The sequence below is a fragment of the Eucyclogobius newberryi genome, unplaced genomic scaffold (genome assembly GCF_026437365.1).
Source record: "Eucyclogobius newberryi isolate DKJ021-1_F unplaced genomic scaffold, fEucNew1.0.hap1 SCAF_8, whole genome shotgun sequence".
Classification (NCBI taxonomy): Eukaryota; Metazoa; Chordata; class Actinopteri; order Gobiiformes; family Gobiidae; genus Eucyclogobius; species Eucyclogobius newberryi.
This window is the reverse complement of record NW_027316500.1, coordinates 23,979,686-24,006,879: the sequence shown is the minus strand read 5'-3', so window position 1 is coordinate 24,006,879 and position 27,194 is coordinate 23,979,686. Positions and strand designations below refer to the sequence as shown.

Here is a 27,194-nt window from a genome sequence, read left to right as displayed (position 1 = left end):
AGGGGACTAATGAGAGAGAAAGGAGGACATGCAGCAAATGTCGGAGTCCGGATTCAAACTCACGATACTGTGGCTGGCCGTTCATTTTACCTTTCGCCTGTAATGCCCACATTTCCCCAATAGATGGCCACTGTTCCCTCTAAGCTGCGCCTGCGCAGCTGCGCACTGCTCGCAGCTGCGCACTGCTCGCAGCTGCGCACTGCTCGCAGCTGCGCACTGCTCGCAGCTGCGCACTGCTCGCAGCTGCGCACTGCTCGCACATAGTGCACTGCTCGCACTTAGTGCACTGCACATAGTGCACTGCTCGCACTTGGTGCACTGCTCACACTTAGTGCACTGCACATAGTGCACTGCTCGCACTTGGTGCACTGCTCGCACTTAGTGCACTGCTCGCGCTTAGTGCACTGCTCGCGCATAGCGCTTGGTGCACTGCTCGCGCTTGGTGCACTGCATGCGCATAGTGCACTGCTCGCAGCTGCGCACTGCTCGCGCATAGTGCACTGCTCGCACTTAGTGCACTGCACATAGTGCACTGCTCGCACTTGGTGCACTGCTCACACTTAGTGCACTGCACATAGTGCACTGCTCGCACTTGGTGCACTGCTCTCGCTTAGTGCACTGCTCGCGCATAGCGCTTGGTGCACTGCTCGCGCTTGGTGCACTGCATGCGCATAGTGCACTGCTCGCACTTAGTGCTGCACTGCTCGCACATAGTGCGCGCACAAGAAAATCTATGGGGCGCAGAAAATATAATTCACCACAAACGGCCACCGAGGCCAATCAAGCAGGAAGTGCAAGTGTTTGACACTGAAGAAGACTCTTGTGGACAGTAGAAGACTCTTGTGGACAGTAGAAGACTCTTGTGGACATTAGAAGGCCCTCAGAGGCAACTGTTGTTGTGATTTTGGGCCTTACAAAAATAAATTGATTTGATTTGATTTGAGAAGACTCTTGTGGACAGTAGAAGACAGTAGATAATTAATCATTATTTAATGCATTTGGAAAACAATTTGTACATTGAGCCTTGCATTTGTTGCTTTGTTACAAGTTACAGGTCAAATCTTCCATGTAATTTATAGTAATTTATTAGTTCACACAAACACACCATATTTTCCTGGCCCGGCCCCTCGGCCAAATTTTAGAACCCAATGTGGCCCTCGAGTCAAAACGTTTGGGGACCACTGGTGTAACCTAAAGACAACTGACATGACAGGAAAACAATCCGTAAAGTAAAGTCATCAAAAGTAAAATGTTGCTCTGCGTAAAATAGTAATGTCCTGCATGTCCAGCAAATATCCGTAAAAATAAATACAACTGTGGGCATGATAAACGACGTTGAAGTTTTTACTGTCATATGATGTAATGGATCACATTGTTCCCCACAGCACAAACTCGCTCCTCTCCGGGGACATAAAATACTGCCTTTGACATGTGCCTGTGCTGCTCCTCCAGGACCGCGCTGGCTACGCTCCCAACAGGAGAACCGCCACCACAACCCTGACCGTGGACGTCCTGGATGGAGACGACCTGGGCCCTATGTTCCTGCCGTGTAACCGCGTCAACAACACTCAGGACTGCACTCCGCTGACCTACCGCGTGGCCATCCCAGAGTTCACTGATCCGGTAAGAGCCAGGCCACGTGCTCTACACCTACGCAGTGTCACCGGCGACAAACAAATGCACGACGAATGACTTTTTCCTTTTCAGATTTTAAACACGAGCGGTTTGTTCGCACGCAATTCTGCAAAATTGGTCTCGTTTTACTCATGCAATTTATCACTACTCCCTCATCTCTTTGCCCCGCCTGCTTTGTCCCTGCTTCAGATCCATCAGACTCCAGAGCACATCAGTCTCCTGAGGTTTCGGAAAACACGAGCTAGAAAACAGAGTGATAGAAATACTACTGTAATCATATCGAAATGTTGAAAACAGTCCTTTTCTTATAACTCTGACACAATAATTCAACAGGGCTCTACACTAACTTCTATCACTTGTGGCTCTGGTTTATTTGGTCACACTGGCTCACACACATTATTTGCAACTAATGTAGCAGAACACATGACTATTGTGTGCCAGTTTAAACCATCATGATACACTAACGCCCATTTAATTGTTGGCTAGTAGAACACATTTGACCAAGTTTATTCAATGACCGACTCAGCAACAATGTCAGCTGCCCTTTCCGTCACCAACTCCCTGTCATAAACTCCCTGTCATCATTTTGCGCCAGGAGAAAAAATAAGATGCTTAGTTCTAGGCTGTATAAAAGCCTGAGAATGTGGGCTTTGCATGAACACGGACAGAACATTATCACTCACACAAGGGACTGCACATTGGCTGGAAACCCGGGGATGGAGGCACAGGGCAGCACGGGTCAACACTAGAATAACGAGTGGTCAGAGATGTTTTGAGAGCTCTGCCGAGGGGGTGGGAGCGCCATTGAAAAGTTTGGAGGGCCCGGTACAAGCGGCTGTCCGTCTACCGCAGCTGTCGGTGTGAGCAGAGACAGAAAACAGTCACAGACACAATTGTTTCAAGCGTGGCCCGTCTACAATATAACAAATTCAGTTTTTGACCATTTTACTCGCAGTCTAGAGCCCTCTTCAACTTTAACATACAAGCATGCTCACAGTGGCCAAATACACCATCAGTTGTCTCCGAACAAAACCTCATTCAGTAATAATAATCCCGTACACTTTGACTGCGCTTTACATCCGTGAAAACCTCTCAAAGCACCATTTTTTGATTATACATGTAAAAATCTCCCTACACTTAAAAAAAAACACTGCTAACAACTTCTGAGCACATCACAAAACATTCACACTGACAGCTTATTATATTACATGAAAGATCATCATTGTCATATTTTGTGAATCGTTATCTGGATTAGACAGACTCTAAAAGACATGACCTTTCATAACAAACAGAGCTGCATTGGTAAGTCAAAAATAGCAAAAAATATTACACAATTTCAGATTCATTAATAATACACTTGAATGAATTAAAGTCACACTTCATTTTTTTTATTTAAACATTATTTTTGTCTATGATATGTGTTTATTTATATTTGATTTAAAAATGACAATACAAACCCAAATTTAAATGGTTAGCCTAGCCTAGCCCAGCACACCTTGCAGCTGTTCAAAAGGCTTGCCCGCATGCCGATCGCCTCAGTAACCCTCCCCCCATGCATGCGTCTCACTAATTTGTGGGACGTTTCTGCTCTGCCGGTCCATGCGGCGCAGGCACTGGAGGTGAGATGACCTGGGATGACGGCGCCGCACCACTGCAGCCCACAGACACGAGACAAACCAGGGGCCATGATAGGGAGGAGGCTGGGAGCAGGAGATAAAGAACCAGCACTGGGCAGCTACATTGTTTGGATAGGGAAGATTTGGTATGCGTGTGTGGCACTGCTGCATATGAATGACTTTACATACAGTAGATGTTCTGAAATAAATTAAACTGCACTGACTTTTGTGCAGCGGAGGAAGGAAGGTCAAGACATGGGCTATTCGATGAGGCTTTGTTATCATAGTAAACAGACAGTATAGTCATTTTTATAATATAGTTACGTATGCATACCATGGCTGCATTTTACCACAGTAGTTTTTGTGTTGTAATTTTGTTGCCTAAAACAAATGTTTTCTGTCAGTTCAGGGCATGTAAATGTTAATTAATTAAATCTCTTTTCTTAATGACAGAGACATTCACATTCACAACGCATATTGTCTTCTACAATAACACTTGGTGAAATGCTGTTGTTACTCTTAGTTTCTATTGCCCAAAAAATGTTTTTAATTTAATTTTCAAATAGTTTAGAAAAGAATCTCTTTTTTTTGAATTTTGTTTCTTTGTTTTACTTTTTAGTAACAACACAATGAGGCCATAACATTGGATTTTGTTGTAGAAACAGTTTCAGAGGTCGTCATTTGGACAATGTTTTAAAAATAAAGACGTTTGAATGGGCTGCAGGACTCAAAGCATAGGGGAAAAGTAGCTGCTTGAAGTCAGAAAATTATGGTATACATTTTATTAATTTATGTTTTTGTTCATATATGTTTATCATTGTTTTATTTCTTAAACCCCTTTTAACAGAACTGGATAATGACATTTGCAATTGCTCAGATAGAGGTATTACCTAAAACAGTGTATGGACTGTAAAATTAACCACAGAAACACCTCTAAATGATAGGTTCATTTGGTTCCGTGGTGTACTTACTTACATTACTTGACTGTCATTCAAACGTGTTAAAACTGTGAGGTCAGAGGCTGCACATTGTGAACATAATGTGTCTGATTGGCTTCAGGTCCAGTCTCCAGCACGACATGCCTCAGCCTTGTAGAGTGGAGAGCTGAGTGTTTTCCATTCACAGTTGGCTAGATTTATGTATAATTAATTTAAAAAGGTTTGCAGAGTGCTAAGTGTGCAAGAACAAGGAGGAACAGTCACGCTTTTTCATAATCCGAAGCTTTTTTCTTCAGTTTGCAAAGGATAACTTTCTACATACTTACAATATTGCCTTCTAAATAATGCTTTAATCATTTGAACATAAATCAACAATATTTTTATGATAATTTAATGAAATTCATGGGTGTTTTATGGGTTTGCAGATTCCAGTTTATATTTTGCAGTGTAATCGTTTTGAATCTAGCGGGAAATAATTGGCAAGTTTATTGTAATTAATCGCAATGGGTGAACAGATAATATTAAGTAGATCTGTATTTATTTAGGGCCCCGGGGGTATGTAGCGTGGGCTCTGGAATCTCCTGCATAATGACTGCTGGAGAAGGGTATTATAGCTAATCATCATTGTGCAGAGCCAGGGGGATTGGGTTTAGCACAGGCCGGCACCTTCACACTGTGTAAAAGGGAGAGGGGCTGGTTATGGGGAGGGGAAGGAAGGGAAGGGGAGGGGGTGGTCCAGGATTACTCAAGAGCTGATGGCGGTAAATATGGAGACTGTATGACATGATTATGACACCGACTGTATTGTCCATTGGGCCTTCTGATATAACTGTACTGCAGTGTCTCATGAATAGACCTCAGTTTTATGACAGTTTTGGCTGCACTCTGCCGCCTTATTCAGAAGTGTCAGTGGATGTTACTGTGATGTGTCTGGTCAGATTTTGGTAGGCCGTTCATCCGGACTGTATCCCAAGTAGGGATGTCAAGATTATATTTTTTTTTTTCAATTGCCTTGTGGCTTGAGCTGATTGCAATGGATCTGTGATATAACTATTTGATTGCCTCAATGTGGACAGGTGACGGTGCCCCGCCCTCTGTGCGGAGCTGACTGAGGATATACTATCTGTGGGACACTTGCGTGTTATAGGCCTTTTTCAACAATATTCTAGCGGTCATGTCAAAAAGACTACTGGCCTTAATTATCTGAGTGTTTAGTTTATCTTTTGCACTTTGGGAAAAGTGTCCTCTGCTCCACACTGCAGCGCTCCAGGACCATCTCCAGATCTTGAGCTGAGGTTTTTTCCCTTCTGGGCATGTTTTAAGCTGGTGGTACCAATTATTGTTGTTGGAGTAAATAATATTAGATTGAAATATTGAGCTATTCCTTTTTGTTAATATTGCCAACCCTTTAGCTGAATTATACTTAGCTGCTACTTGTAGTGGTTGTAATACTTTGGTAGTTGTAGGCAGCAGCAGCAGCATGGTACTTGGAGTTGTGCACTTTTACTTTATCTTGAGTTATATTAAGTAACTTGGTCTTTGCCTGAAACCTGGTTGGGATTTCTTTTCCATCTCTGCTGACATAAAGCTTGGCAGAAGTTTATACAAAAGCAAAGCTGGATAATTAGTAGCCTACAGCATCATATTTCCCTGGATAAATCCTGTTCCTGAGAGAGCTCGTAACAGTTTATTATTCCCTCGCCCCAAATCACTCTACAATAGTTTTGCTACCTTTAGGAATTTTAGAGACATTTTTTTAAAGATGTGTTTTATCTTTCTGCACGTCAGCCCCATCTATAATGACTTGAATGCCCCATGATCATTTTCCTAAAGCATGATCGTTACGAGGGCAAACGTGTGGATTTGGTCTTGCATACAAATTCACAGATTGGGTCCCTGTGTGCACAAGTGGCTAGCGTAACAGAATATTAATTATCATATGAGTAGAAAGAACTTCATTGGCAGGTCAATCTGGGACAAAATCTTAAATCAGGAAAATTATTCTCCAAAAAAGAATTGCAATGTCAGTTTTAAAGGCGGGAACAAAACAATGCATCATCGCTATCTTTATTATTATTTCCCTTGGATACATAGAGCTATTGTGACAGCCTTTGCGCCGCTGCCAGCTGTGTGTTGGCAAACTTGTCCGTTGGAATTTTGTTTTGACGTGTTCTTTCTCACCCATTGTTCCAGAAAAAGCTGAATCCTCTGAATGTGACCCCTGAAATCCGAGCTGTAGACAAGGACCAAAACATCCAGCCCCCGTCGGACCGGCCGCGCATCCTCTACTCCATCCTGGTTGGTAAGTGAATTCTATCATTAAAGGAGACATCTGAAGCTTTATTTCAGGTATTTCATTTCGAGCTATGGTAGTGTCCATCACCACCTTGCAGTATCCCAACGTGTTCTACTTGTGCCGATAACTTGAACTTGTTGTTGCAGGTCAGCCCAACACATATGCACAGTACTTCTCCCTGAATAGGACGACGGCGGAGCTGCGAGTGCTCCAGCCAATTAGCAGAGACTTGTACCAGCGCTTCACACTGGTCATTAAGGTAAACACAGCTGTATTTAGCTCTTCTATAAAAGCTCTTTGTTTAATCAGCATGTCCCGTGCCTGTGTGGGTGAGCAAGAGGATCTCCTGCAAAGCAAAAACATTTATGAATGCACATTTATAAGCTCAAGTTAACCGTGCTTGGAAATTACTTTGAAAATATACATGCATTTATTTCAATTTTAGTGTTCAAAATGCAAGGTACAAACTATTAATTGTATTTATTCATTTCATCATCAAATTCTGCAACCACAACAAGATTAACACAAAAGTAGCATAAACAATGGTTGCCGTTTTGGGGCTTTGAGTGAGGGCTGTAGGCTCCTGTGCCTGGTCACCCCCTGTCAGAAATATACAATATATAATTATGCAAAGATTACATGGAAAGGGCAGGTGGGTGTAGCACAAATACAACAGTGTGTGAAGCTAATTTAGTGTAGCCACCGGAAAGTGCGTGATTGAGGAGTGGCCCTGCTTCTCTTATCTTCATTGTGTTGTAAATCATCTCTCACTCACATTCACTACATGTTTGAGTCTTGTGTTCCACTGTAAAGGCATTTCTTAGATCTGTATAACTTTAACACTTCAAAGCTAGTGCAAGGAGGAGAGTGGCGGAAGGGGTGAGGAGAGTGGCGCAATCCAGGCGACCCGAGTGTACGAGAGTTGAACTGGAGTCAACTTTATGCTAATGCTGAACGATATCACCGCGGTAACAGCTAGTCACTGAACGGCTTTGGACTGACACTTGTGAGGAATTGGTCGAGACACAAAATGCGTTCCTGTTTACCAGCCCTCTGTTAGCTCCCCAGAGCTGGTGACAACATGAGAGCAAACGTGGCTCGGGTAAGAGAGTTTGCCGCTCATGGTGTGTGAATATTGCAATGGAAAAAGTACTTCAGTAAAATTGTTGGTATCTGTACTTAACCATATTTGACAGTGGATACTTTTACTTCACTACATTTCAGAGCAAGAATCTGTATTTTCTACTGCACTATATTTGTCATCTGGACTTAAAAGTAAAAGTAGACCTTCTGAAATTGAGTTTTTAAGTACATTATTGGAGAAATCTTGGCAACATTTTTGAGTTCCAAGTCCCGCCTTTGAGCAAACAAATTAGGCTATATATGTAGATGACCAATAATCAGATCACTATTTTTCCCTTGACACTAGTTGTCAAAATCCGTTTGAATAACTTTTACTTTTTTACTTCAAGACTTTAGTATATATATATATATATATATATATATATATATATATATATGTTTTTTTTTTTTTTTTTTTTTTTTTTTACTGTAATACTTTTCATTTTAGTGTTTTTTTTTGCTTCTGTATCTGTACTTTTACTAAAAAAACAGTCTTCAAGCACTAGTGTATTATTGGGTGTATTATTATGGGAAAAAATAACATTACTTATTTGAGCTTTTGGTTTTTTTCAAAATCTTTTTTCCACCTTTAGTAGATAGGACAGCTGTAGTGTGAAATGATGAGAGACCTTTGAACACAAAACACTATGGTGGTAATAGCCGCACATGTGCTAGGCCCTAAACCATTACACCACCGGCAAGCACAACACATGGTAATTATTATCTTTTAATCTCAATCCACCCGACTCGGCCAACTCCACCATCTCCACCTCACTGATGGGATCCCTGAAGGCCATTAACCTTATCTCCAGCCTGGATGAGTGCGCTGAAGATGTCCTGATTTATGGACTCTCTGCTCCACAGAGCGCCGCGCTCTCTTGAATCCTAATTTAGACCACGGATTGCTTCGGCCCACCCTGCTGCAGAACAGGAGAGCATGAGATGAACCCCCAAACCCCTCTAAGCGCTGTGGAAACTCGTGTTTACCACCAGGAGATGAAAAAGGAGCCAGTGGAGGAAGGAAGATGGATCATTTAGCATGTCTCCAGGAGAAGGTAACATGAGCGGAGACAGTTCAAAGACGAAGGAACTAAAAGAGCAGAAGATGGGGGGAGACGTGAGCGGAGAGAGGCAGGTTGTGAGTCTTAGGTACTTGCGTCATGGGGCGGGGAACATGGAGGGTGAAAGGCTAGACAGGAGAGGGCTTTGATACAGCGCAGCATGGGGCGGAGATAGCTCATGTTTGATACATACATAGCGCAAATTAGCGGTGAAGACAAATGTACGTGGCTTCCATTGATCTGGAGACTAAAATGTGCATTAAACAAACTGGTAAAGTGGTGGATCTGATGTTTAAACAGCAGTGACAGTTTACATCGTGACATAGGTTCCTTTGTGACTATAGTTTGTCTATTTAGAATCTTCTGCGTTATCTTCCATAAGTACAAAGTTTAATGGTTTGATCCTATCTAGGACCAGCTCAAACAGATGTTGTGTCCTTGGGCAAGACACTCCACCTACCTAAAATATGAATGAGGGGATTTTAAAGGTAGCAGAAGGTAGGATTGATAGCAAAAGGCTGAGCTGCTTTTCCATGTCTAAGACAACTAAACCGAAGCTTAAATATCTTTGTTATTAGGATCTCTTACTTATATCTAGGCTTCGGTATTCACTTTGTCAGACACACAGCATTTTTGTTGACATCCGTGAACGTGGCTTTCATTTGCTCAGGAGGTCATTAACTTTGGTAACTGGGAGAATTTTTGGCTGTAAATTTCTGTGCCCCTTGAGCCAAATTGAAATATTCTTGTTCTGGAGGCGATACAGCCTGGGAGACACAGCACATTAAAATGATTTGTCCATACAAGAACGTTTTATTACAGGTGGGTCTTTTTACCTGTGACATGCGTTCGCCAGTGCTAGGTGCATCTGTATTTACACTTGAAACATAAGTTGAATATATAGTTTGGGGTTTCAGAGACCATAATATGCTCTCCTTGTAGAGTAACACAATATAAAAGTACTCTTCTCATGTATAGGTTACTAATCCCGCTACAATCACAAAAGTACTGGTTGAACATTTGTTTTTCTTGCACCACTCTCTCAGATGTATTCTCTTTTTTGTCCCCCGTGTGTTTTTTGCCCATCTAATTACATTGACTTCAAATTTCAAATCTAAAGTTATGACGGTTACGCCTATTCTTACTTGAGTAAACGTTTCCCCAAATATGTTTTCTCTCTCACTCTGATAGAAGTATAAAGTAGTAATCAAAGAAATCACTTGAGTAATGGTATTTAACAGTACCCTTACTTGAGTAAAATGTTTGCACTATTCCTGTCAACAATTATTCACTTGTATGTAGAATGTAAGCCCATTGCAAGATAGTCGACAGCTTTAAATTAGAACAAACATAGCAGTTGATCATGAGTGGCTGAATAAAGATTGAATCAGACTATATAAATTAGTATGAAATAGAAATCACACTTTACATAACCCTTCAATCTTAAGTGAGGGATAAACATTGACTTCCCATAGCACCTCCTCTTCTCCAGACAAGTGCAGCTGAGGCACTCGGGTCATTTAACACTGCCTTCCAGAAATAGGGACAGGCACTAAAAAGCTGAACCACCTGGGACCTGCTGTAATCCAGCGGCCCATCTCATTCTGCCTCATTCACAGAGCAAATGTGTGAGTAAACGCAGAGAAAGACCACCAAATACCCAGGGACAGCCACGCGGTTTGCCTGACGGGGGCTGCTCGTCACCCTCGGGTGCTTGTGCCACTATATTGGATTTGTGTAGGTGTTGGTTATTATCACTTTAGTTAGACTGTGGTGGGAAAGTCCTCTCCTTGAACCGACACCTTAACGTGGTGGAGGGGTTTGAGTGCCCGAAGGATCCCGGGAGCTATGTTGTCCGGGGCTTCATGCCCCTGGTAGGGTCTCCCAAGCAAACAGGTTCTAGGTGACGGGTCAGACAAAGATCGGTTCAGAAGCCTCTTATGACGACGACACAAACAAGGCCGTTTACGTCGCCGTGGCCGGGTCTTACCCCACGGGGCCCGGCCGGGCACAGCCCGAAAGAGCGACGTGGGGCCGCCCTCCCGTGGGCCCACCACCCGCAGGAGGATCCATAAGGGGCCGGTGCAGAGAGATCTGGGCGGCAGTCGACGGCAGGGGCCTCGGCGACCAGATCTCCAGACACAGAGACTAACTCTGGGGACATGGAATGTCACCTCGCTGGGGGGGAAAGAGCCTGAGCTTGTGCGGGAGGTTGAGCGATACCGACTACATATAGTCGGCCTCACCTCCACGCACAGTTTGGGCTCTGGAACCCATCTCCTCGAGAGGGGCTGGACGCTCCACTTCTCTGGTGTTGCCCGCGGGGAGAGGCGGCGGGCTGGTGTGGGCTTGCTGATAGCCCCTCAGCTCAGCCGCCACGTGTTGGAGTTTACCCCGGTGAACGAGAGGGTCGCGTCCCTCCGCCTTCGGGTGGGGGACAGGTCTCTCACTGTTGTGGCGGCCTACGGGCCGAACAGCAGTGCAGAGTACCCGGCCTTCTTGGAGTCCTTGGGAGGGGTACTGGACAGTGCACCGACCGGGGACTCCGTTGTTCTACTGGGGGACTTCAACACCCACGTGGGCAATGACAGTGACACCTGGAGAGGGGTGATCGGGAAGAACGGCTTCCCCGATCTGAACCCGAGCGGTGTTCAGTTATTGGACTTCTGTGCTAGCCACGGATTGTCCATAACGAACACCATGTTCAAGCACAAGGGTGTCCATCAGTGCACATGGCACCAGGACACCCTAGGCCGGAGGTCAATGATCGACTTTGTTGTCATGTCATCAGACCTCCGGCCGCGTGTCTTGGACACTCGGGTGAAGAGAGGGGCAGAGTTGTCAACCGATCACCACCTGGTGGTGAGTTGGATCCGCTGGCGGAGGAGGAAGCCGGACAGACTTGGCAGACCCAAGCGTATTGTGAGGGTCTGTTGGGAACGTCTTGTGGAGCCCTCTGTCAGTAGGGTATTCAACTCGCACCTCCGGGAGAGCTTCTCCCATGTCCCGGGGGAGGTTGGGGACATTGAGTCCGAGTGGACCATGTTCTCCGCCTCCATTGTTGATGCGGCTGCTCGGAGTTGTGGTCGCAAGGTCTCCGGTGCCTGTCGTGGCGGCAACCCCCGAACCCGGTGGTGGACACCGGAAGTAAGGGATGCCGTCAGACTGAAGAAGGAGGCCTATCAGGCCACTCTGGCTTGTAGGTCTCCGGAGGTCATCGACGGGTATCGGCAGGCCAAGCGAGCCGCGGCTCGTGCTGTCGCAGAGGCAAAAACCCGGGCCTGGGAGGAGTTCGGGGAGGCCATGGAGGAGGACTATCGGTCGGCACCAAAGAAATTCTGGCAAACCGTCCGGCGCCTCAGGAGGGGGAAGCAGTGTCTCACCAACACCGTTTACGGTGCGGGTGGAGGCCTGCTGACCTCAACTGGGGATGTCGTCGGACGGTGGAAGGAATACTTTGAGGATCTCCTTAATCCCTCAGTCACGTCTTCCGAAGAGGAAGTAGAGACCGGGGACTCGGAGGCTGGCTCATCCATCACCCAAGCTGAAGTCACTGAGGTTGTTCGCAAACTCCTCGGTGGCAGGGCTCCGGGGGTGGATGAGATCCGCCCTGAGTACCTAAAGTATCTGGATGTTGTAGGACTGTCTTGGTTGACACGTCTCTGCAACATCGCGTGGCGTTCGGGGACCGTGCCTCCGGACTGGCAGACCGGGGTGGTGGTCCCTCTGTTCAAGAAGGGGGACCGGAGGGTGTGTTCCAACTACAGAGGGATCACACTCCTCAGCCTCCCGGGTAAGGTCTATTCCAAGGTACTGGAGAGGAGAATCCGACCGATAGTCGAACCTCGGATTCAGGAGGAGCAGAGTGGTTTTCGTCCCGAAACCACTCTGCTCTATACCCTCCATCGGGTGCTCGAGGGCTCATGGGAGTTTGCCCAACCAGTCCACATGTGCTTTGTGGATCTGGAGAAGGCTTTCGACCGTGTCCCTCGGGGTGTCCTTTGGGGGGTGCTCCGGGAGTACGGGGTCCGGGGCCCTTTGCTCAGGGCTGTCCGGTCCCTGTATGACCGGAGCAGGAGCTGTGTTCGCATTGCCGGCAGTAAGTCAGACCTGTTCCCAGTGCATGTTGGACTCCGCCAGGGCTGCCCTTTGTCACCGGTTCTGTTCATAATTTTTATGGACAGAATTTCTAGGCGCAGTCGGGGGTCGGAGGGTGTCCGTTTTGGGGACCACAGGATCTCATCTCTGCTGTTTGCAGACGATGTTGTTCTGATGGCTCCATCAAACCCGGACCTGCAACATGCACTGGGACGGTTTGCAGCTGAGTGTGAAGCGGCTGGGATGAGAATCAGCACCTCCAAATCCGAGGCCATGGTTCTCGACCGGAAAAAGGTGGCTTGCCCTCTCCAGGTGGGTGGGGTGTCCTTGCCCCAAGTGGAGGAGTTCAAGTATCTCGGGGTCTTGTTCACGAGTGAGGGAAGGATGGAGCGTGAGATCGACAGGCGGATCGGTGCAGCGGCTGCAGTGATGCAGTCGCTGCATCGGACCGTTGTGGTAAAGAGGGAGCTGAGCCGAAAGGCAAAGCTCTCTATTTACCGGTCGGTCTACGTTCCTACCCTCACCTATGGTCATGAGCTTTGGGTAGTGACCGAAAGAACAAGATCGCGGATACAAGCGGTCGAAATGAGTTTCCTCCACCGTGTGGCTGGGCGCTCCCTTAGAGATAAGGTGAGGAGCTCGGCCACACGGGGGGAGCTCGGAGTAGAGCCGCTGCTCCTCCACGTCGAGAGGAGCCAGCTGAGGTGGCTCGGGCATCTGTTTCGGATGCCTCCTGGGCGCCTCCCTCGGGAGGTGTTTCAGGCATGTCCCACCGGGAAGAGGCCCCGGGGAAGACCCAGGACACGCTGGAGAGACTATGTCTCTCGGCTGGCCTGGGAACGCCTCAGGATCCCCCCGGAGGAGTTAGAGGAAGTGTCTGGGGAGAAGGAAGTCTGGGAGTCCCTGCTCAGACTGCTGCCCCCGCGACCCGGCCCCGGATAAAGCGGCAGAAGATGGATGGATGGATGGATGTGGTGGGAAAGTCTGAAGTGAAAGCAGGTGGAAAAACTTAACTAAATGCCCTTAAGCGACCAACTAAGGTCTGCATAATGAAAGTAGAAGGTTTTAGTGCTGCTTTTTGTACCGTAAAATTCAGACTATTGAGCACACCTAAATATGAAAATAGTACGTATATAGGCCGCACCTGTCTATATGCTACAGGTGCCACGTTGTAACATGAGATATTTACACTGAAAGATAGTACACGGGAGTGATGAGCGGGTTGTGTTTGGACCGCGGGTTCTGTGGCTTATCTGTAGGTCGGGTTGCAGCAGGCCAAGACATTCTCATTTAATTGCTGAGGGGATTATAAACTGCTGACCGTCGAATTGCATGTTCGCGCTCCTCGTGTAACTTTGTATTTAGTAGGATTTAAATTCAGTTCCTCATTACACTTGTTCCTCAGTGAAAATGAGTTGGTCATAAAACACGCAGCATTTTGAAGCTAAACATGGAGAGAACACATCTGAACTACTGTACATGAGCTGATTTACCTGTGCTTTACCTGTGCCTTCCTCCACATCTGGCTCTGCTTCTGCATTTGTACTTAGGGATCATCACAAAATGGGTTGAAGCTGAAAAGTCTTTTATTTTCGTTTTATTTCGAATTTTTTTCGTCTCTCTTCGTCCCGTCCCGTGTTTATTACATAATGCTGCAAATTATTCCAAAATGCTGTTTTATTACATGATGAAAAGACAATTACAAGGAGGAAGAAAATGGTGGATATTTATTTGTAGTTTCAATATTTACCTGATTATGTTTTAGTGGAGATGAAGAGGCTCAAGAGGCTGTTTGTTCTGCTGCTGCGGGGGAGATAAGCCGGGTTTATTTGTGGTTTAGACATGGTTTTGCCTCCTTGTAAACCTAAATGTTTCTGGGTTGGACAAAAAACAAACAGTCACATTGTTTTAGCCCCTTGCATATCATTGCTAGCTGTGGATACCTCGGCTACAATCGGCACGGCAACACACGCTGAGTGAAATTGGGCTAACGTGCAGAATTAGTTCCAGGTCATGGCATGGACTGAAGTCATCTCTCTCCTCCTCTCCATCTGTGTCTGAGGCGCTCGGAGTGGGAGGAACCAGCAGCGTGTGGTGTGGATAGGAACGTGCACAGTGTTCAATGAGACACACGCGGCGCTCAAATATAACTCTGAATACTTCTGTCACATCATTCTGGCATATATAAAGCACGTGGGGAAATGATTGAAGGCAATGGTTATCTTTATCCAGGGAAGTAGACTGAATACAATTGTATTTGCATAGGAACAACAGCTGCTTTGTTTAACTATTGTATAAAGAAGCTTTAACAAACTTGCCGTGATATTTTATTGTCAGCAAACGGTGTAGTTATTGCTGTAGGATGGTGTTTCGGGATCGGATGCAGAAAGTATTCTCAGCTGTTTTTTTCTCAACTTTTCCCAGGAATTTGACTGGGCTTTTATCTCATCCTGCTGCTTCTGCTGATGGACTAGATATGATTTGTATTTTTTGTGGTATTGAGTCCAGAGCTTGGTCTGCCTGGAGAGTTTTTTACAAAATCGAATGTAGCTGTGCTTCTCCATGCGGGTGACCCCAGTCCCAGGACAATAAAGGATTATCTTATCTCCACTGCAAAGAGCATACAATAAATTGCCATTACCATTAATAATTGTGGTAATTGAAAAACTGGTTAATCTTGACCTGCCTTGTGTTTTACTGTCAGGGCGGTTGCGTAACTCCAGCTCCTCTGTCGTGAACTCTGAAACGTTTTCCCTTGACAACCAGAGGTTGTGCCACATAAACGAGGTCTCTTTAGCCCCTTTGATTGCACCTGGACACACTAGCGTTTGGCCGATGGAGGAGCACATTCAGAATCAATTGTGACCCAACAGTGACCAGGGCATTTAGTCCCTCTTTTTCACCTGAGACAAAGCTCCAGATAGAGACAGTTGTTCTAAAGGACACAGTGATAGGCCTGATATTTATCTTGAATCAATTAAAAAAGGTAATACATTTAGTAAGCTGGTTTGCAGTGAGCTTGTCTTACCCTGTATGCCCTCACTCTGTGTGTGATGACACACAATCATGACTCTTGCAGATGTAAACTTGTTTAGAGATTATACTCCCATAAATGTGAAAATGCCAAGAAAAATATGCAGCAGTTTGCCTTCAGGATTAAGTTGTGTCCAAGAATGGAATACGTCCACGTCATCACTTCATCATCACAATCCCTCCTCTAGTTGAGCTGAACAAGAAATGCTTTATTATCAGATCTTAGATTTTATGGTAGAAAATGTTAAGATGGCTTTAACAAATATTGGATGTTGACTATTTTCTCTAAAGTGTAAACCATATGATTTATGTGGAGATGTACACTGCAGGATTGGGTTGAGTCTATTTATAATTAGTCCTTATTGACAAAAGTCTGGCTCTTTCATGCTTTACAGATCAACATTACAAGCAAGCATTGTTTATTTATATATTTAACTCGGCATATACATTTAAATACCTCATAGAATTTTCAGATAGCCTAATCTTAAACCAAGGGAGATTTTAAGATGCTAAATACAAAATGTATATTGTTAAAATGTATAATGTTATTGGCTAAACTTTTACTTAAGTTGATTCATACAATAAAATCAAACCTCTGCTCATTGTTGGCTTTTCATTGCGTCCATCCATTGTTTATATGCAAATAAATCAGGCCAGCACAATATCTAATCATTGATGTATTTTGTGCAACAACGTAACAATCTGGCTTTTCGACTTGATGAAAAAATCTGACAAATTGGCTATTTGTTTCCATCGGGCTCACAAACTGTAGGTTTCGAGAGCCAAGCAATTTTTGTTGACCTTATTTTTTGAAAGTTCGCCAAAAATGAAATCAAGCAGTTTAGCCAGCAGCACATTTGCATAGAGCATGATTTGCTTGTCTACAAATATCTATTGCTGCAAAAACAAGATTTCCTCTTTTACATCATTGTTTGCTGGCTGACTATTAAAAGTAATTAAAGGTGTAGCTTTTATTGTGGAGGTTACAACACCACATTTCCTGTAATGTTCCGCAGTATTATTTATAGTTATTAGTTATTTATCTCTCTATAGCTCAAAAACAAACATTCTCACTGTTGGTGAGCTCGCCTCTCCACAGGTCTGAACTGTAACTTTGCCTGGTGGCGTCACTTGCCTGTCTCCATGGAGATAGATACGGTTAATACAATACTTTGGAACATTCTAGACAAATAAATACCGTATTTTCCGGACTATAAGTCGCGCTGGAGTATAAGTCGCACCAGGCAAAAAATGCAAATTAGAGAAGAAAACACCTATATAAATTGCACTGGAGTTTAAGTCGCATTTTTGGCAAATGTATTTGATAAAATCTAAGACCAAGAACAGACATTTAATCTTGAAATGCAATTTAAAATAATAACAGATGAGAGAACCTGGTGAATAGGTGTACGTATGCTAACGCTAACACCTTCAGCTACATGACGCACAGACAGAACTGTGGTAAGTGTCTGGTATGTTAACGTAACATATGAACAGTTATTCCGATAACTATAGCATAAAGAACATGCTAACAAGTTTACCAAAGCATCAGTATTACCCCAAATCACTAAATCCATTGAATTCTTCTTCCTCTGTGTCACTTCTAAACTACTCCGCAAACTCCGGAGGTAGAGGAAGAGCAGATTCTTCTTCTGCCTCGCTTAGGACCTAGAGCGCCCTCTTGTGGTTGTGAGTGTGAAAATAACGAATAATATCAGAACCGCAAGAGGGAGAAGTTACCGTATTATAAGTCGCTCTGGAGTATAAGTCGCACCCTGGCCTATGAAAAAAGACTTAAAGTCCGGAAAATACGGTAACTTCTACATGGAGACGAGCAGGAGGAGGACCCTGCAACCGAAATGTTACACAAGCCACATTTTGACTGGCCAAAAGTACATTCCACACGTATCCATCTTTTGTTTCCATGGTTGGAGTTTTACATCCGCGAATACGTTGTTTTAAAGTCAAATGAAATATTGATGTTGAAGTGTGCCCCTATGATCTCAGTCCAGTATTTATGAATAATACTAATGCATTCCCAAAACACACTCCTGTCTCTATAAAAACCAGTATTACCCAGTGAATAATGTGCACTATGTATATTTTCCCATTTTTTCAAATAAGTAAGTAAACTTTATTTGTATAGCACTTTTTACAGACATAAAGTCACAACATGCTTCACACAGTTGTAAAAAAGACAATTCAAAATACAATAAAATACACAAGATGCAGTCAAATTGTAACCGTTTTGCCAGAACAACTATTTTGAACTTGCAAGTCGAATTCTGGCTGTGTGACTTACTATGTACCTCTCTTCATGAAAATCCAATCTTTTCATTTGACACATTGCTGCATTCCACAGCCGCCTGATCAATGGCGGTCATGTTCCCAAACCATTATAATGCAATTTGCATCACTGGACCCTGTCGCAGCTGGTCATATTTCAGGGTGAAAAAAATCTATTTGGTCGTTTGGACGAGTACGACCAGCACCTAATTACGTCTCTCCTTCCACAAATGATGGTATTGGTGTTAAGTGCTTGGTAATGACTTAGCGCTAATCCAGAGTGCACCCTTGATTAAATTTACCATGTGGACCCATTCTAATTGAAATGGCACTCTGAAAAATGTGACTCACCTCTTCCCATGTGTCACAGTAATTCCGTGACTGTCGTACTACCCACCACAGCGGAGCAATTTGCCTGGTTAGAATTGGAAGTTGGATGGCCACAGTAGAAAAGCTAGTATGGAGAACACAATGTTTTTAATGCCAGGGAATAATCCATACAGAGCCTTATAAAACGGCAACATTTGTAAGGTTGGAATTTCAGTTGATGCATTGAAAGCAAAAATAGTGTATTGAAAGGAAATAATGACATGAAATCCAGCCGTCAATCTGTACAATAAGCCCTTTGGACCTCCACAGTCATTCATACATAGACATTCCATCTAGGTTGTTAAAGTGTCTTTTGCATGGCGATAGAACGCTCAAGAATCAGTCCCCCGACCTTCTTGTTGGTGGACGAATGCGCTAACCACTGAGCAAGAGCCACAATCTAATCTCATCCAGTTTCACGCCAACATAACAAACCTCCTTGCTTTTTTGTTCTGTTATATTTCTATATTTCTAGGCTGAGCAGGACAATGGACACCCTCTGCCTGCGTTCGCCAACCTCATTATCGAGATCCTTGACGAGAACAATCAGGCCCCGTATTTCCAGTTCGCCACATACCAGGGCTTCATCAGCGAGTCGGCTCCAGTGGGAACAACTATATTTGCCAGCACTAACCTCACTGACCCTCTGAGAATCATCGCGCTGGATAATGACATTGAAGAGGTAGAGAGAAATACTCATCATCTGCTTTTGTGTTCACTTTGTATGTCAGAAGAGGCACAGCCGGCGTGGATCCGCGCGTTAGCAAACACCCCGTGCTTACTTTGCATTTTTTACTTATATTTTTGTTCTGTTTGTGTTGCGAGTACATTGCCATTGTCACAATCTTCATGGTCTGTTTGTGCCCTTGTTCCAGTTGGATCCCGGTGATACTCCTGTAGGTAAAGGGGGAGAATGGAGATGATGCATTGATGTAATAAGGGATGTCCTGAGCTAGGGCAAAGCATTACATTCACCATTTTATTCATATATTTTTCACTAACATTATTGGCCAATGGGATTAAGCATGTTCTCCCTTCAAGTTTCCTCAGGCAGAAAATATTGCCCCAAATAAGAAAGGCGTAATTAGACAAAACAATGATATATATCGTTTAGGGTTGGGCAATATCATATCGGTCATGATACTTTACTGTATATTGTCATTTGCTTTTGGGGCAGTATGGAATTTAAAGTATTGCCGTGTATTTGCGTGTGCATACATCCTGATTCAGATCTTACATCTAATGGATTTTGCAGTCTCACAGAAGATTGTATTAAATATATTTGTTTTTATTTTTTATGCTTTTCTTCACCCACTTATTCCACTTGTACATTTTCATTATGACACAACTCAAGGTCATACTTTGCACTAACATTTGCTGAAAAGTACTGCTCAGCTTGTTCCTGGCTCAGACATCCCTGGTGTGCTTGCATGCTTTTTATTTGATCAAACTCAAAGCACTTATTACTGGTGGAGAGATTACCCCAAAATTACAACTTTTATTACCAGTATAATACATCACCTCTCTCATGTTGTTCCGACAGTTAAAATTGTATGTTTTTCGGTTTTATGAATAAGCAAATCTCCAGTAATGATAGGTGTGTGTGAGTGTTGCAAGCTAATCAGTGTAATCTTTGTTTGAAGTGCTAATCTTTACATCAGGTAAGGAGTGTGTCCTGATGTTTTGTTTCCTCGATTCATAACAGACATTTATTCGCTCTTAAAGTTTTTAAACATGTTTTCCTTGGACTGATTGCTCAATTACCTTTGACTGCTCTGCTTTTTCGTGTGATTTTGCTTGAGTGTGCTGACTTCCAAATGCCACAATTGCATTGCAGAAATGTCCAAGTAAAACAGTCTTGGTTCTGGTCAATGTTTCAAAGCCAGCCTTTTACGGCAGTCCTTGGGGGAGATTAACAAATCAAAGTGAATTGAAAAAAGAGATAAAGGAATCAATATGGCACCCAGTTCCTGATGTTGACCAAAGTCTCTTAAGAGAGTGCATTGATGGACAGAAATCGAAGCCGACTTCAAGCAATAGAGCACCTGGACTTTGTTAACAGTGCAGAAACAACGCTCAAGTAGAACTCCCGCTGACAGCCAGTGACCTCCCTCAGATTTTACTGCAGAGACAGACAGATCCAGGGCTGGAGCAGGACTAAACTAAAAACTAAAAGATAAGTCCCCTGAGAATGACTAAAGCTCAGTAAAGTATGAAGCGTAAGTCTGTATGATCGGGAGCGCCTCATCAGACCTTGAAGGATGCAGCTCTGTCTTGTAGGGCTGCACAGGACAAATTATAGCATGTGTTTGCTACGGATGTCCTTGAAAAAGGAGCGCTCTGATTGGACTTGAGTGCACCAAGATGGAGGAAACGAGTTCGTGACCGCTTTTAAGACGTTTCTTTGTAGATTAGCGTCCCTTGGCCTTCCCTGACACCCGCGTGTTACTTTCCGTACATAGTTTCCCTCACAGAGGTTTGTTCAGATGTCATGTCATGCGTGTGCTCAAAAGTTACTCTTGGCTGTGCTGGATTTTGCTTCCAGCTGGACGAGACATAAAGCAACGGTGCATCGCTTTGAGTCCTGTGGTGGAGGGTGGATTGGTGCATACAGTGCTATAAAGAAGTGCACATACCACGTACCATCATAGTACATATTACCATATATCACTACATCTTCAAATATTTACTCCAGTTAAAGGATTTTACAATATTAATGTAACAAATTAAACATTTATTTTACCGCTTGTTCCCGTTAGGTGTCGTAGGTGACTGGAGCCTATCCCAGTGATTTTGGGCCTTAGGCGGGGTACACCCTGGACATGGGCCAGCTCTTCACAAAGAGCTTTAATTAACTAATTGATATAAAAACTACACATGATATTGAAATTGAAGCATCACTACTCAACTTTTTCAAAAGAAATATGATAGAAATTATTATTTTGAGTGGAAATAATTTACAATCATATATTCACAGTATATACTGTAATATAATTTTGTATCAGAATCAGTATTGTGCTTTTTCCTTTATTTTGACCACACTAATGCACAGAATTAAATAATAGTTCTTGTGTGTACATATATTGTTTTTTTGCAAATACATTTACATTATAACTTGGTTCACATAATGTGTCAGTTTCCATGGTCATGTATCATCTTCCTCAAGACAGTTTGAAGAAGAATGGTGTCAGAGGAAGGTTCTTGTCTATTTACATATAATATAATGTTAAACTTGTTCAGCTCCTTCCCGCTGCTCCAGAGACCGATGAGCACACTATCATTGCATTACTTTATCACTCTTTGGCAGATCAAAATGCACTGGTTGATAGATTTATCTTCCCCACAGCTGCGGCCTTGGTATCAAAAGAAAAATGAACTATATTGTATAATCTTTCCATGGTAAAATAACCATTCCTATGTCTTTCTGTGTGAAGACCAGAGACCCTATGGTGACGATTACATTGAACGACTACACTGTGGTCTTCAGCCTGACCCCATCCGGATTAGTGCGCTACCTGAGGTTACTCAAGCCGGTGGACAGAGAGACCAAGCCCACCTACTCCTTCACGGTACGTAGACCCCGAAATAGATAGACGACCACCTTCACAGTATATTTTACACATGTGGGAGCTGAGAAAAGTACATTTTAGGTAACGTCATCTTATCATACTGCGTTCCAGATAACTGGGAGGTCTGTTATGTCCCACGTAAACGTTTACAGCTGAATTTACTTTAAGTGAAAAATATGGCTAAAGCCAGGCCAAACCGTAAGCTGAAGACATTTAAACAATACAAAAAAAAGTCTTACATCATTTATGTGCTTGGATCTACGTTTTGTGGCATTGATGCAACACGTTTATCCCTCAGAAATCCCCCAGTTCTCCAGTGGGAATTACCAGTTGGAGCAGTTACCAGTTGCCTGGAATGCATCATTAGGTTTCCAAAGAAAAAAATCAAACAAAGGTTAACACAGTTCAAACGAGAAGCAACTTAGACAAAGATCAATGTTTGCATGCAATTTGGCTTGTTAAGAGCCTTCTGCTCTCTAGAGGATTTATTTGCCCAATTGTAAGCTCTAATTCGAGTTCGGGGTGACATGGCCCGAGCTTTAATGCTTGTAAGCGATTATTTGTGGTGGCACTTCCCCACTGCTGCTCAGCTTGCAAAACCTCAAAGTGTGAGCTTCCAACAACTCTATTGCAGCCAATCAGAGCAGCCAGAGCAGACAGTGCGAGGCTCTGTTGCCTAGTGACAACTCTTAAACTTTAGAAATAGTACAAACGTAGCCAACACGTATTTTGTGCAAACGTTTTCATTATTCATCAGCTCCACAGTGGCTGTAACAGGCTCTTGACCTCCAGTGAATACAGCGCTCTCCTGTGTCCTTTACAAGCAGCTTTAATCCACACATCTTTCTTCTTTGTGTTTCATTTTAGCTCTAAAAAGAGCACATGGAAAGGCAGTTCCTGCTCGCTCCCGTCTCCATGTGTGTTTGTTTTCATTACACAGCCTGTTTGATTGCGTGACACTGGCGTTCTCCCCTGCTTTGAACAAATCTCCCCTGAAAGTGTGTGGTGTAGCTGTGCTTCATGTTTGTGTGGGACAAATAATCGCTCATGTCTGTTTTCTGCAAACTTTGTGAGTTTGTGAGTTGGGTTGTGAGAGGTGACCAATTAGGAGAAAGTGGGTTGGCATAAAAAAGTTTGAAAACCCCTGCTGTGTTTTGGAGCCGGCGTTAGACTCATGGCTCACGGCGAGTAGGTCCTGGGTCTGTCTTTCTGTGGAGTTTGGGTCAAAAACATGCACAATAGGCCAACATCTACATCCTGGCACTCCTGCTCATGAACGTAGCTGTAAAAGTTTATAATGCAAAGAATATGTTATATAGTAATGCAAGTTAACAATACTATTATATTGGAGAATGAATGAATACGTTACATAATAAAGGCTTCATTGTATATAAAAGATAAAGTCCTTCTTTGTAATATTAAAATTAAAGTTTGACATTGGGTTATTCCTCTGATAGTGTCTTCCTTGTCTATTTGCAATTTATGTAAATGTATTCCTCTGATGAATGCTTTGTTATTCAGATAACCCATGGCGTCATTTGTGAATGAAATACAGGATTTATGGAGATTATTACAGGAAACAGTAACCTCAAGTTCGACAAACATTTTCACTTTTGGTGTTAGTTCATTTCATGTTTTATAGGAGGTTTGTATAAGGACACTATGCATTATACTACATTCTACAGTACGACGTCATCATTTGGAGCCATGAACTAATTATTCTTATAACCTAAAGTCCATTAAACTGATAAAACTATCCCATTATTAGGGTTGAATAATCACACAAAAATCCCTTTAGTTAATTGTGTTGACAGAGGAGTCATTAAGTTTTTGTTTCATGTGAAATACTATTCATTTCATGCAAATTATGGAGACGAACAGTTGGTAAAAGTAGTGAACTTCTGTCTGGAGTACATACTCTCTCTCCATAAGGAGTTTTTCCTCATTTACACTTCTACTTCTGTTTAAGTGGAAACCCGACTGTTCCCCTTTCGTTGTTCAGAAATCTTTCCATGCATCTCATCCATTTGCTCCAAGTCCATTCTCCGCGACGGACAACGAAACCCGCCGTCCTTCAGTCTAACCAAGTCGAGCCCCCGAGTTGTAACCATAAGAGAGGGATACACACAAAACCTCGGCACAAGTGAATTTATTATGGAAGCGGTTTGTGACATTTTCTCCAAAACAACCAAAACTGTGTGCAAAGTGCAAGATCGTGCCTGTGTTTCCCTGACGAACAGATGGGTTCAGTGTCAGAAGAGATTGTGGGCCAAAGCTACTTTCAAATAGACTCGGGCAAAATGGAGAAAATGTTTTGTGGTGAAATAAATGAGCAACTGAGAAAAGCAAAAGGAAAGAGGACGGCAGTACAGTCTGTTTTCTTAGGGTTTATAGTAAATATTGAAATGCTATAACTTCGTATGCCACATTGAACTGATTTTTCTTCCTTTTTTGTGTTTTCAAGCTGTTTTTTTATTGCTCAATCATCATTTTAATCAAAAAATCTTCCATTGCTTTATCCAGTTTTCTGATTTTATCCACAATTTCCTCCCAACTTTGAAAAACGATTCAGTCCTTTTTTGCATTTGCAGATGGTGGCTTCAGACGGGGTCCAGCAGAGTGATCCGGTCACTGTCAACATCCTGGTCATCGACGCCAACGACAATACGCCCACGTTCGCCCAGGTCTCCTACAGCGTGGAGGTCTTCACGGACATGCTGCCCGGGGAGACCGTCATCCAGGTAAACCATCAATACTGCCTTATGGATCATCTGTATTCAGAGTCTTTTGCAAAAACATCGTGATTTCGGCACATCGTTATGGAAAGTGTAAATGGTCTAACATCTTTTCACACAGTCTAGCAGTTTCCGCAATAGGATGTGCACAGATAATGTTCTATCTGATGGATTCAAGAGCCGGTATTCGTATGTTAATGTTAAAGTTTTCTTTTTTGTTATTCATTTCTCTATGGGAAATTCCTCCCAAAAATGTAGCTTTCATGGTCACACTTTATTACTACAATTTACTACAACAAGAGACAACATTGCATGATAATAATCTTGAAACATGCCAATCATAGCATCAAAAACAAGATAAAACGGTAATAAAACTAAAGGGCACAAGATATGAAAGGCAATTTGTTTTTGCTTGTTTGCTAAACTTAATTAAGGGGGGGTTTCATTTATTTGACGTTCATTAAAGCACAATAATAATCCGTTTCTAGTTGGACAGACCTGCCTGCCTTCATCTGGCTCTGTTTGGTCAGACAGAGTTAAAGTAGAGCCTGAGTCATGGCGTGCTGCCTGTTTATGCTTCCTCGAAGGCTGGATATTCTCCTCCAATATCTCATCTCTTAGTCACCCCTGTCCCCTTTTACACTCCACCAGAGACACCTCAAAAACTTTCCTGACTCGATTCTTATGTATTGTTTTGGCCAACTGCAAAAAAAGTTTGGTTTCTCTCTCATGTGAGCTACAGTAAGGACAAAAGAAAGCAGGAAAGGACACACACATTGCAAAGTTCAATTCCTACTCTAGCCATTTAAAAGGTGCACTGTGGAACTTTTCTTGTAGATGGTTCAGTATATACGTCTTTGTCGCCATGGAGATGTTAATGCTTTGCCTGGAATGTTACGGTGTATAGCGTTAAACATAATCTATCTTGCATTTATTCAATTATAGCCTTGGTGTAATTGCTTGACACATCAATTCCAATTCGTCTCCATGGAAATAGATGAGATTTTATGCCATACAGTGGAACATCCCAGGCAAAGTAATCACATCTCCATGGAGACGAACACTGGAAAAGTGAAATACTGCACCTTTAATATTGTCGTGACATTTCACTCAAATCGCCTCTGTGCAAGTGCCACTGTTTGATCAGTTTGCCTTGGGGCAGCTGTGGCCACAAATGGAGCAGATCTGTAAGAAGTTTGTCAAACATTTAGTGACATTTTGTGTCAAGAAAACGTGAAACCCAGATAGATAAGAGAGGTCTCACCAATATGAACGTTTAAAACCTTACAGACCTTTATTATGATTGGCCATTGTTGTTAAATCACTTTGTAGTACTCCAAATACTATTACAGTGTACTTGTATTTCTATTCCGCAATATTATAACTTTAGCTTTAAAGGTGTCATACTATGCAGCATCAACTTAAATTAACTTTTAACCTTTTCACAATAGTGTTTCCTCATCATACATTTACTCTAGGTTGTGTTTTGATTGATGTATGCATATTTGAGTAAGCCTGTCATGTCCTGCAGCTGAGAAATGCCCTGTTTTCACCTACCCCCTACCCCCACCCACAACGCTGTACATAGTCCTAACTTTGCAAACACATAAATAACAATCTGTTGCTTGTTACGGTGAAGAGGCGGTGCAGTGAAAAGCACAGTATCCTCCGTATCAATGTTGACTCGAGCGATCCTACAACAGTCCGTATGACTCCGCTCTACTGCGTCTTCTGCTCACGCGCCGTCGAATATCTTTCATTTAGCAGTCCGAGCATGATCCCCCTTTTTGTCTTTCAGCTGATCTGCCCTCTCCATCACTACCCGCCTCTCTAAAAAATGTCAAACACCAAAAGGTCAGGTTTAATCTCATCTTAAAACTTCTCAATTGGCCCTCCCCCAAAATGAGGCCAGAGGTGGACGACTGGCTGGTACGCACGCTTTAAACCGTTTTATGAAAGCCGCAGCGGTCCTCTTGAGAATACAGCCCGGTTTATGGTTTATTCGACGCAAGGGTATTTTCTCTCCGACATAAGCGGCATGATAAAAGGAGACGTGATGTTTTTGGGGGTTTAATTTTGAAGGTCTAGAAGCCAACGCTACAAGGGTTGGTAATTGCAAACAGCACGGCGTCTTAAATAATTGGCTTAAAAGAAATGTTAGCTGATTCATTTAGATGACAACATTGTATTAATTATATATGCACCTCATTACACTGTGGCATAATCTGAGGCGAGCAAAAAAATAGCTGATATCTTTGCATGAATAAGAATGTTATGTAATTCGACTTGAACTGAAAGGAATCAGTACTTGTGATTTATCAATTTAAAAACAGATTTGGGTAAGAAGTTTTCAGATCATTTCAGTTTTGTTTCATTCGCACTCATAATGAGCTTAGACAGGTGAAGATTAAACATACTTTTATACATGTCATTATA

General features: G+C 43.2%; 1 protein-coding gene across 1 annotated transcript in view; it reads left to right on the top strand.

Annotated features, from left to right (window-relative positions):
• LOC140351528 (protocadherin-15-like) overlaps positions 1–27,194 on the top strand; it is a 315,578-nt gene that overhangs the window by 102,372 nt on the left and 186,012 nt on the right. Inside the window, exons 9-14 of the mRNA XM_072437379.1 lie at positions 1,453–1,623; positions 6,383–6,491; positions 6,632–6,744; positions 18,930–19,136; positions 21,889–22,023; positions 24,615–24,764. Of these exons, the coding sequence (XP_072293480.1) occupies positions 1,453–1,623; positions 6,383–6,491; positions 6,632–6,744; positions 18,930–19,136; positions 21,889–22,023; positions 24,615–24,764 (885 nt within the window). The remainder of the gene's footprint in view (positions 1–1,452; positions 1,624–6,382; positions 6,492–6,631; positions 6,745–18,929; positions 19,137–21,888; positions 22,024–24,614; positions 24,765–27,194) is intronic.